Below are 11,734 nucleotides of genomic sequence, written 5' to 3'. Positions count from 1 at the left end.
TCACACTCCGAGTTTCCTTCAAAGCCTCTGCCTCTTCTCAAACGTTTCCTGCTGAAGCTTTCCCAGATCCATCTGACGTGTCCGGTTAAATCAGAGCACCATGCGTTCACTGAAAGTCTTATTCTGAAGGTCCTGGTCTACCAGGTCTGGTTTGAGTCTCTCTAGCTTGACTGTGGTGAGACTGCTGGAGCATGTGTGCGTGTTTCTGTGTGAGTTTGTGCGTGTTCGTGTTTCTGTGTTTGTGTGTGTGTCAGAGGAGACTCTGAGGGGAGTGGAGAGTGGAGTAATTCCAGCTCTCTTTAAAACAACTTCTCAGCACGGAATCCGTCCCGGAGTTTGGCACTGAAGTCCCACAACATCTCTGCTTTATCCCGGGACTCTGCAGCGGGATTATTTCCTCCAGCACGGCCACAGAAATCATCGGAATTCCACTGTAATGAGGATTTATTTCGGGGTGAAGGGAGGATTTAACGGATCGAGGGGTTCACAAGGCTGAAGGAGAAACTCTGGAAAAGTTTTGGATTAAAGTTTCTGATGGTGTTTTCGTGCATGTAAACTCAGACTGCTCTCTGAGGCTCTAACTATGGTTGGTGGGTTGTGTGCGGGGTCTCCAGAGTGTTGGGGAGTTGAGGGCTTTGAGAGAAGGCTGGCCAAAGTTGGGGCTTAATTGAGTTGGCGACAGCAGGTCACTGAGCAGTGACTGTGTGGAGCCTGCTCCTTCTGCAGACTCTCAGTGATGTTTTTACGCAGCGCATGGTTGAATATTTCCTTCTAATGCTGCGGGAGAGCCACAGAACGGTGACCACCGGCTGCGCACGCTGTGCGCACCGTGCACAAACCCCAAGTCCTGCGCAGAGAAGAGTTTAAATCGATGTGGCATCTCCCGGGACCCGGACGGGACCGACAGGACGCATTCAAAACTGTCTAGGTTGTCGTATGTTCAAGTCGAGACGCTCAGGTCTTGTACGGCGACTCTGGAGAAGCCGTCTGGTCACCGAGAGCGACGGACGGGATGGAGGCAGAAGAGGTGAGGGAGGACGGACCGGAGCGTGTGGCAGACACTCAGGAAAGCTCCACAGACACGAGCAGCGGTCGGTGACACAGACTGAGCCGGCTCCGGGACTCACGGGGGAGGCTGAGGAGCTGGCGGAGAGGGAGGACGAGGAGCAGCCTGACGATGACCGGGGTGCCATGTGCGTCCAGGAGCACAGGGGCTCCCGGAGAGGACAGGAGGGCGACAGTAGGACGGTGACGTGTTGTTTGTTTGGGGAGTGGGATCTCAGACCTCGGAGCCCTTACTGGGCACCGAGAAAGGACGGAGGGGCCCCTTGTCAGTGCGCACCGAGGCATGCGGGTCTGGAGGAGGAACTGGCGAGCACCGCTCATGCGTTTTTAAAAAGACTGAAGGAGAGGTCTCTGGACGCGCTGCTGAAGGCTGTGGAGGCCAGAGGAGGGATAAACAGCGAGTGCGTCATGGTGGCGAGCTCTGAGCTGCGGCTCGGAGCCCACCACGTCTCTCCACAGGCTCTCCTGTGTAAGGTGTACCGCTGGAGCGACATGCCGCTCACAGCACGGCTCAAAACACTGAGCCACTGCCAGAGCTTTGGAGCAGAGGACAGCGCAAAGGTGTGCTGCAACCCTTACCACTACAGCCGCCTGTGTGGGCCAGGTGAGCACCAGAACACTGAAAGGGAGGGGGGCTTTAGAAAAGTTTGAAACAAATAAAGCAGCAAGTTCAACCCTGGGACCCCCTGATTCAGGCTCTTGGCCTTACAGTGACGTCATGTCACAAAAGTGAAGCTATTAATGAGCGTAATTAGAGCTGTGTAAAGATTGATTGGCCTTCTACAAAGAAAGGTCAGCTTGATGTTGTATTTAATAAGTTGTCTGCCTGAGGCCTGCTGCTACAGAGAGCTTTGGAGCAGATTTAAGTTCAAAGAAAGTCAAAAGAGATCAAGAGGATCAAATAAATGAGTCCTTTGCTCCAATGAGCGCCTATGGCGTCATTTTGCGTGCTAACAGAGCGCAGTCATATCAAGGCACAAAGTTCAACACTTAAACCTCAGGAGGAGAAACTCCTCAGACTGTTTTACTGCCTGTCCCACACGTTTTACAATATTTTCAAAAGCCATCCTTTACTGCAGTGAAACATTACTTTGATTTCCTCTCCACATTCCTGACTCATTACACACTTTATTTAAATCTGCGCACAAACGTTGCTGCTTCCCACATCATCCAATTGAAGGTCGCTCTCAAGTTGCACTTAGGCTCTTTTTTCTCTGACAAGGAGGTCCTCCTCTTGTTATTTAGGTGAAGGAGTGCCGATAATATACAGTTTGCATAGTGCTGGCGCCAGACTGACTCGCTGGGTATCTGACTGACTGAGGACTCCGGCAATTACTGGCTCTGCTCTTAAAGGGGCCGCAGCCACAGAGCAGGTCCACTGTGGACTGAAGGGACTATCCCAGCAGAGGCAGTTTGGTGTGTTTACAGGCCTCTGAAGTCATCCACTGAGGCTGTGTGAATGAAACTGTTTCAGCTGTAGTGAAGCATGCAGTTTCTCTGATCAGTCACTCACAGTTATTCAGAGTTTAGAAGAACATGTTTACATGCTGTCTGGTGCAAATCAGCGTTCACTTCGTCGACTAAAACCACGACTAAAACTGTTCGTCCACATCCTTTTTTTCCAGGACAAAAACTAGACTAAAACTAACAAAAACAGATCTGTGATGACTAAAACTGACAAAAACTGTTTATTTTTTGCCAAGATGACTAAAACTAGACTTAAATGAAATGTAGTTTATGTCTGGCATTCAAAATCCGTGATATTTCTCCACTGTAGGTAAATCTGTCAAAATGCAATGCATCTGTAGCTATTCTGTCTCAGCTGTAGAAAGCAGGGACCCCAGGTTTAGCAGAGAACACACTACCATGATTTGGTACCAAATTCATGCTTGGACTAAAACTGTAGACTAAAATGTGAGGACCTTTATGGACTAAAACTAGACTAAAACTTAAAGGGATGCTTCAACATTTTGGCAAATTCACCCATGGCCATAATCCCTATAGTCTTAGTAATACGTTTGTTCCCTTTAGTTGTCGGTGCAAGCTATTTCTAGATCTGGGGGACCGATATACCTGCTGCACAGCTAACACTATGGAAGCAGACGGTATTTTTTGCTTTCCCTCATCAAATTCATCAAATACACAATCCAACAACTCCAAAACACTCGTGGACAAGTCGTGACCTGTACATTCACCACGCTATGAAATAATCATGGAACATTATGAGACGGAGATGTTTTAAAGTTAAATGCAAAGCTGGAACTACACTCCAGGCATGGCTGCTGCCCTGTGTCACTCCGCCCAGTGGTTTACTCAAGAAATAGTTCCGAGTATTTGCTTCATGTGTCGTAATGTTACATGATTATACATTATTATTTCATAGCATGGCGAATGTGCAAAAGGGTTGAAATGACTACAACTAAAATGCGTTTCATTTAAAGACTAAAACTAAAATTAAAACTAGCTTCCACGTTTAACACAGGTGCAAATCCAGCAAAAGCTTCAAACTGATGATAGGTACAAACCTTATGAGTACATACAGCAAGTTAAAGAGTGTCCTAGACAACTTGGAGTCAACTATCTTTGTTCTCCACACTGCTGCAGGCTACTCTTGGTTCAGATGTCTTGAAAACTCATAAAATGTTTTTTTAAGCTGTAACCAAAGTTAGTCATATTCCTGAATGAGTATCTGCAGATTCAGAAAGCTGGATTCTTTCAGCAAAATTAGCATTTTGTATAGATTTTACTCGTGCATGCGCAAAAATAAAATATGTCTTTGAATTTAAAGAAACTACAAATATTTTATGTTACAAATGGATTTAATGTAAGTTTTTAGATAAAATCTAAAGAGATCTGCTAGAGATTCTGGACTGTTTTGAACAATCAGAAGCTCTAGATGTAAAACAGAAGGTTGAATGCAGGGATGCACAGAAGCATCAGTCTAACATCAGTGCTATACAATAAATCCAGTTTTTGTTTTAATTGGCAATTTATCTGAAATCTTTGAGGATTTTCCCTGTAAACTTTTTTAGGAAGCCTAAAGTAATTCCCCGAAACAGGTTTAAGAATTTTCCCTCAGTTTTGGGAGTTTTCTGGAAACTTTTTATAATATTCACTCTGACTTTTCCTCAAAACCTAAAGAAACCTAAAGGTTTTATTAGGACTTCGCAGAACTTTTCAGCAGTCTTTTCCAGGAGGTTTCCAGGAATATTTCAGGAATTTCCACCTGAAATATCAGGGAACTTTTGGAAACCTTCTTTGATTTTTTTTTTTTTTTTCTGGAATGTAAACCAGAAACTCTCTGGAATCTTCTGTGATACTTTATCAGGATACGGGATATTTTCTTCAGTGACTTTCTTTTGTCACGTTCTGTACTTTCTTTAGATCAAATGGCGTTTGTGACCAATGACACATAACGCCATTTGATCTAAAGAAAATGGCGTTATGTGTCATTGGTCATGTTCAAGGCAGGCTCAGACTACACGACTTTTTTGGTCGTTCACGATGGCACCATGCCAGACTGTGCGACCAAATCTTGTCCTGTCTTGGCCGACAGCCTGGCCACACTACAAGAGTGATCCCGACCGCTCACCGTATGCTGACGTCGCCACCGACTGAGTGCAAGTTCACAGGTTGACGGGGGGCAGGCCACAGAGTGTCAATCACTCTACAACAGAAGCGCTCTATGTGATTGCAGCGGTCTTTTGCGCGTAAAAATGTAAAATAAGAAACAACTGTGGATTGGATTATGGATAACAGTTATGGATGTATCAAAAGAAGGACAAGAAGGGCTGTGGATCTGTGGACCGCGGTTAATTATGTCACTCTACAAGACGGTTTGTCGTTCCCGACGTTCAAATTTGGGCTTAAATCTGGCTGAATTTGTGTAGTCTGAGCCGGCCTTTACTCGTTAAGGAGTTGCTGTGGCAAGACCAGTGGAGAACCTCTAAACTAGAGGGATAATATGCATTGCATTTGTACAAAAAGTAAAGTATATGTAAGAAATTTACAAAAAAAATTTAAATCGGCCTGAAATAGGTCCAGTGGTTATGAGCCCAATGGGGCATGTTTTTACCTAGTGTAGTGGAGTCCAACATATTTGTATTGATAAATGACCATGGGTGTAGCACAAAAAGGGGACTGATTACCCGGGCCCAGAGTAGGGAGGGGCCCTTGAGAATCCTGCCATGAAAAGTGTGTTTTTGTTTATTTTATTCTTTGTTTTCAGTGCCATTATTTAATCAAAAGTGACTAGATGAATCAGTCAACAGACTGAAATTTGTATCAAATAGAATAGTATAAAATACTGGGGGGGCCCCGCTCCTCGCTTATAAATGTCCAAATGGTATAGTACAGCGCTGCAAAATGATGTAAATAAATTTAATTGAAACATAGTTCAAATATTGCTCATAAATGAGGAAGTTATGGTTCAAAAATACATTAAAATACATATATATTTGTAAAAATGACATCTGTTACTTGGCTAGCAGGTTGGGGGGGGGGGCTGTGTAATATTCTTTCTGGGGGCCCAAATCCTATCCCACTCCCTGTAGAATAACTCCTGCTCACTCCCCCTTTTCTTCTCCCGTTTAGTCCCATCGTCGTGCATTTGAGAAATGTTTTCCTTCAAATAACATTTACAGCTTGCATTGTTAGATGAAGTGTCAGCTAAGGCAGTGCCGTTTCCACTGTGGGAAGTGTAGTTCATTTGACTTGCATTGCAGTACGGCTCACGAAAACTACAAGCATAATGGCTGCCAAGTGTGGTTAATATGTGGTGCTTCTGTCCATTTTCCACAAAAAAACTGGCCAGTTGAATGTTAAAACTGCATGTGCATATTTATATATGAAAACTGGTCTATTGTCATGTTGGTTCACGCCCACTCCAGCTGACTTTTTTTCCCGAAAACTATTCAATCACGTGATCGAATAGTGGAATGACTCCCATCCCATGGGCATCCCGTGACCTGTGGGAATGTCAGCCTCTAACTGGGACTTGGGATGCTCCTAAGCAAATAATTTCAGATCTGTTTAAACTCAAATCCTAACTGTGTTTAGTCTACTAGTCTGAAGTTAAAAAGCCGAAATTGAACATGGTTAATTTACGATGGGATCATGGTGCAAAGTTTGTTTGCACAATGCAGCTGGCATTCGCATCTAGCCTCTTTATAAGTTGATGTCATACTCCTGTTAAGTCATACTGTGTTAAACCCTGAAGGGAAAGTCACAGTTAAAACTCGATTGTTATACATGCTACACAAACATAGGCTGAATTACATGCAAAAACAAACGCACAATCAGGATCCCCATGGACACACAGTAATGGAGAGATGTCAGAGTGATGGCCTTGCTGCCCTCATTGGAGCCTGTCGTGAGTTGTTGGGGGTTCAGTGCCTTTCTCAAGGGCACTTCGGCAGATCTCAGGAAGTGACCTGGCACCTCTCCAGCTACCAGGCCAAAGTCCAGATATGGTCTGACAGGGGCTTGAACCGGTGGCCCTCCGATTCCCAGCCCAAGTACTTCCAGACTGCGGCTACTGCCGCCCGCCACCACAGAATGGTGTTTCCGCCCGGTTGCTCTGTTGTGAATATCGGCACTCATTATTTCAGATGTGGGGGTATAACCTCACACAGCCTACATGTAACTTTATCCCATTCTCTAAATCAAAATAGTGCTAAACCATGCTGTTCCTATAAGATGTTATCAATGCTATGAGTTTGCTGTTGTTTACCCTCTGGCTAAAGAGCATTATGGCTACTAGTAGCAATGGCTGTTCCACAGTTTAGACAGAGCATTTGACCAGGATTGTAGAAATTAAAGGATTAAAATTTTTAAGAATTAGGTTAAATGACTAGTAATCTGGTGCTGACTACCTAGAGACAAGACATTTAATTGTTAAACCAGCTTTTTGCACGCATTCCCAACAGGAAAAAACACAGAAATCCATTTTAAGATAGAGGACAAGCTTTAAAGTGTAGCTCAACTTGCATGTGCATGTAAGTACGATCTGTTTTTTATTTGAATTAGGCGAGACTGAAGGCTAATAAACATTTTAAATTCTCTAGAGTAAAAGTGTCCCTAAGTTTTTTAGAGAGTTTTATGTGGGGCTCCGACTTATTTGTTCGTGGCACAACAACAAAATGTCTTCAAATCTAAGAAATGTAAGAATGTCACCTTATAAAAATCTACAGCTGGTAGTTAGAACATCCAGCTTCTGATCATTTCACTCTGCACTTATGTGGGACGGTTGATCATTTGGGATTAAAGCCTTTAATTTAACTTTGATTTTTTTTTTCTTTCTGCTGTATTTCCAGAATCTCCTCCTCCCCCGTACTCCCTGTCCCGCTCAGAAGAACACAAGCCACTGGGTGAGTTTGGAAAAAAAAAAAAAAAAAAAAAACGCCACCACACACAAAACCAGTAATTGACACAGAGGATGTCGTCACCCTCATATTTTTAGACTGGAAACTGAGATAATGTTTGAAAGCTGCTTGTGTTCAAAGTGGCTTTACCTGCGCTCATCTTACCTTTTCAGGAGCATGACATGTAGAGTTTATGATCGGCCAGCTTGATTCATGCAAACACATCTTTTAATATGCAGTTTTAAGGGTTGTAATAAAGCAGAAGTGACTAAAACAATTCTGGTCATATGCAACTTTTAAGTTCTTACAGAAAGGAGTCCAGATAGAGTTGTTTTGTTTAATAAATTGTCCATGACTATCGATCAATATCTCACTTCTCTGCTTTGTTTTTGCCTCTTCATTTCCCAGACTCCTCTCTGTCTTACACTGAAACTGTGCCCTCCCTCTCTTCCAATCCGCCTCACATTACGCCCAGAGAATACACAGGTGAGTTACTTAGATCGTGACTACATGATCACTGTGTCCGTGCAGAAGGTTGCTCCTGCAGGGTCTTAATGATGAGAGTGGATTTGTTTTCCTTACGAATGAACAAATAAGTTTGGAAGCACAAATGGAAAAAGTTTTTCAAGTTGCATGAGTGTTTGTGCTTGCAGACACGCACACACAGAGTCAGGCCTGCAAACACACATAGCGTGCAGCCTCTCTAATTGTTTGCATAAAAGGGAAAATTACATTTTCTGGTGTTATTATGCGTGCTTTCTTTCCTATTTTCAATGGCTGTTAAGACAACTAAAAAGTCTTCTGCATAAAGCTTCTTTTGTCAGAGAGGCATGGAGGGCTCGGTGGGGGTCTGGGGTCTCTCACTATCTAGATGCCACAGCAGTGTAGCCTTTCTGTCTCTCTTTCCCCGTCTCTCTCTCTCTCTCACTGCGCTTTCTCCACAGCAAAATATTTCACTGGGATGAAGCTGCAATAAGATCCCCATGCATACTCCCATTCCCCTCTGCCTCTGCAGCCACCCATCCCCCTCTTTCCCTCTTTCTTCCCTCAAATCCCTCCATTCCTCTCGGCAATTGAGCAGTGGAAAGAGGCTGGCATTTTGGGGGCGGGGGGAGCCGAGCCGCTCTGATGAGGCGGAGGTGTAGAGTTTTGTGCGAGTGTGTATATGTGGAAAGGAGGGGGGGGCCGAGGGCTGCGTTTGGACAGGAAACAGCCCCCTCTAGATGATGAAACTGGAGCTTTATTTGTTTACGTGCTGGGGTCGGGTGGAGAGGTCCTCGTAGCGTTAGAAGAAACCCACAAACCCACTCGATCAAGCCTCCCCGGGCTCACTTGTGGACGGTGTTGAAAGGTGAATGGGCACCTATAAAGTCTGTGTAGTGCTGTCACAGCTTCACAGATCTGTCTGAAGAGGAAACACAACTCCAGTTAGAAGTTCTCTGGTTTGTTTTTCCGTTGTGTCGAGAGATTAACCTGAGCTTTTTTGTGAAAGTTGGTATTTAAAATAGTTTACAGAGTTGTTTTTTATGTTTTTCAATGCTGAGGGAGGGCTGTAGCACAGATTGTAGAAGTTCTGAGCTCAGAAGCTCTCCAAATACCTCGCTCAGATGGTTTTTAGCATTTATTTTTAATTATAGATGAATGCTACATTTTCAGCATTTCATTTTCTGCCTTTTGACACTGTGATGAATAACATTTTTGTGGATAATCCTTGAAAATTTTCACATTTTTGGCCAAAAAAATTACAAATAGATCCACTGAGCCACAAAATAACTTGTAAACCACCTGGTTTATAGGTGTTAATATAAATACCCTGAGGAATTAACAGCCTACAGAGGTTTTGGTGCAGTTTTTATGTCCTTTAGGGCCTTAAAGAATTCATCCATTTATATTTTCTAACACAAATGATCACACTCTTCCTTTCCTGCATCTGCTTTTAGACACTGAAACAAACATACCTACATTTTCAGAAACCTTTAAGCTAATTTGCAATTTTAAAAAAGTTTTTGATCGTAACAGAACTCCAGTTACACATTTTTCTGCTTTTCGTAGATTAACTTGCCCTTTTTTTGTTAAAGTGTGTGTATAAAGTAGTTAATTGAGTTGTTTTGTAAGTTTTCCATGCTGAGGGGCAGGGCTGTTGCAGATATTCCAAAATCACAGAGGACTCATGCCCTCTCACTGCACACCTCGCTCATAGGGAGTCACTTTATTGGATTTTTGTCGATATCTGATGTGCTGATATTTCCAGGCACATTTTAACCTACATGAGGGGTGTAATGTTCAGAGGTCAAGGTTCAGTTCATACCTCTGTTTTAGGGTTAGGGTTCAGAATGGGTTCGGTTCATCAGGAACAAAGTAATATGAAATCCCAGATGTATTTGTTTTAACTTAGAACAGTGCAGCTTGTTTGTTCCATCTGTTATTTAGAACTACTGTGATACAGCCTGTGGTGATTAAACATGAGGCCAAAAGAGGAAAACAAAACAAGAAAAATTAACTCTTCTGTTTTGAAATTATAAAATAAATACATGAAAAATAAAAATCTGTGAATTTCAGAGCAGTTACCATCATGTTGTTAGTAAGTAGTTGCTGTAGTGGTTCCTCGTGCAAAAGCTCGACACGTGTTCGTCAGTGAAAGATCCCAGACTGGCTTTGGTAAGGACAGGAGGGGACATTGTAACAGAGCCTGAGCAGAGCACTTAAATACACTTTGATAGCCGTTGTTGTCTTCTACTGTATATCCACGCATCGCCTTATGAAGTATCAGCATCAGTAATGTCTCTGACCCTTCCTGCTTTCACATCCAGAGGCTTTTTAAAAACTGCACAGAGAATTGAAGAGAGAGAGAGAGAGAGGAGGCCGGCAGATTTCATTGCTGTGCTGTTGTTGCTGTTGAGAAGAACTTTTCTTCTTTGTGTGTTTTGTTGTGCCTGCTTCTTCCTCTTCTTTGTTAGTTTTTTAATAGTGGTTAGCAAACAGTTATGAGCATTACTGCCACCTATATTGGCATGTAAATATCGCTGTGTGTTTTCCTTCATTCTTCATACAAATGATTTGTCAAGTGACAGCGTACAGAACCGAAACCATTGGAGATCATAACAAACACCATTATTAACCTAGCCAATATAACCAATATATACACAAAATTTTTATTTTATTTTATTTTGATTTATTTTATTTTATTTTTTAAGATTTGTTTTGGGGGTTTATTGCTTTTATTGTGGATATGGGACAGGGGATAGAGCCAGAAAAAGGGATGAGAGAGTGGTGAATGACATGCAGTAAAAGAGCCTGGGTCACCCACATACATGGGGTGCATCCTAACCACTAGGCCATCTGCACACCCACAATCTTTTTTTTTTTTTTTTGTTTAATTGTAAAGAAAATTGAGTCTTCCCGATACTACAGTTGACCTGTTATTAAAACTAATTTTCCTAACTAAACAGCAGGATTGTGTGGTGTTCCCTCAGACAATGAAAACAAGTACCTGAAATAACACAAAAAAATTATTTTAAGTGTAACAAAATCAACTAGCTGTTATTAAAACCTAAAATATCAGTCCTTCAGTAAGGGTGGAAAAAGAAAATGTTCCGCTAAATTTTGGTGTAAACGGCACAAACGTATTCATACAGTCTGCTGATACACGGCTGTACCTATTGATACTGATATCACACCAGTATAACCAATAATATCGTGCCTTTCTCCTCACTCTACATAAATGAATTTTACTGGAGTTTGTAAAGAATGAAAGGCTTTTTGAAGGAAATTATACTTTCTAGGCTTTTCATGTCTACAGGAAGGTTTTAATGTCTTTTTGTAGCTTCCATAACACTCTTAGGAGGAAAATTCAGTGGTAAAATATTAAAATTTCTATTTTCCTTTTTTGGTCTAGAAGTTGCTCAGTTATGAAAGGGATTCTGATAAAGTTGGTAATAGAATGTACACAGCTCACTGGTGATAACAACAAAATCAGACCTTTGGGTGGATTTTGATTGGATGCTGGATATAAACAGTATGATATCGGTATTGGCTGATATTGATAGATATGCACACAGTTTTTTGTGCACACAGTTTTTTGTAAATATGGCATGACCATAACTATGTTCACAGCTTCATCTTCATCTACCTCATGTTCATTACTCAGCTGCTAAAACTGCATATATGTAAATTATATAGACATAGTCTCTAACACAAGCACCCTTTACGCCTTTCTTTCTATTGTTTGTACAAATGTAAGTTAAATGTTCAAAATTGTGTGTTTATTGTGTATATTCTTGTGTACTAAGTGAGCAAAGTTTAACCGG

The 11,734-nt window shown here is 42.2% G+C and overlaps 1 protein-coding gene across 1 annotated transcript in view; it reads left to right on the top strand.

Annotated features, from left to right (window-relative positions):
- Window positions 1-334: 334 nt before the first annotated feature.
- LOC121510375 (mothers against decapentaplegic homolog 6-like) overlaps window positions 335-11,734 on the top strand; it is a 41,248-nt gene continuing 29,848 nt past the window's right edge. The window contains exons 1-3 of the mRNA XM_041788396.1: window positions 335-1,669; window positions 7,380-7,433; window positions 7,836-7,913. Of these exons, the coding sequence (XP_041644330.1) occupies window positions 937-1,669; window positions 7,380-7,433; window positions 7,836-7,913 (865 nt within the window). The 5' untranslated portion in view covers window positions 335-936. The remainder of the gene's footprint in view (window positions 1,670-7,379; window positions 7,434-7,835; window positions 7,914-11,734) is intronic.

This window comes from Cheilinus undulatus, linkage group 1, assembly GCF_018320785.1.
Source record: "Cheilinus undulatus linkage group 1, ASM1832078v1, whole genome shotgun sequence".
Taxonomy (NCBI): Eukaryota; Metazoa; Chordata; class Actinopteri; order Labriformes; family Labridae; genus Cheilinus; species Cheilinus undulatus.
This window is presented reverse-complemented; position numbering and strand designations above follow the sequence as displayed.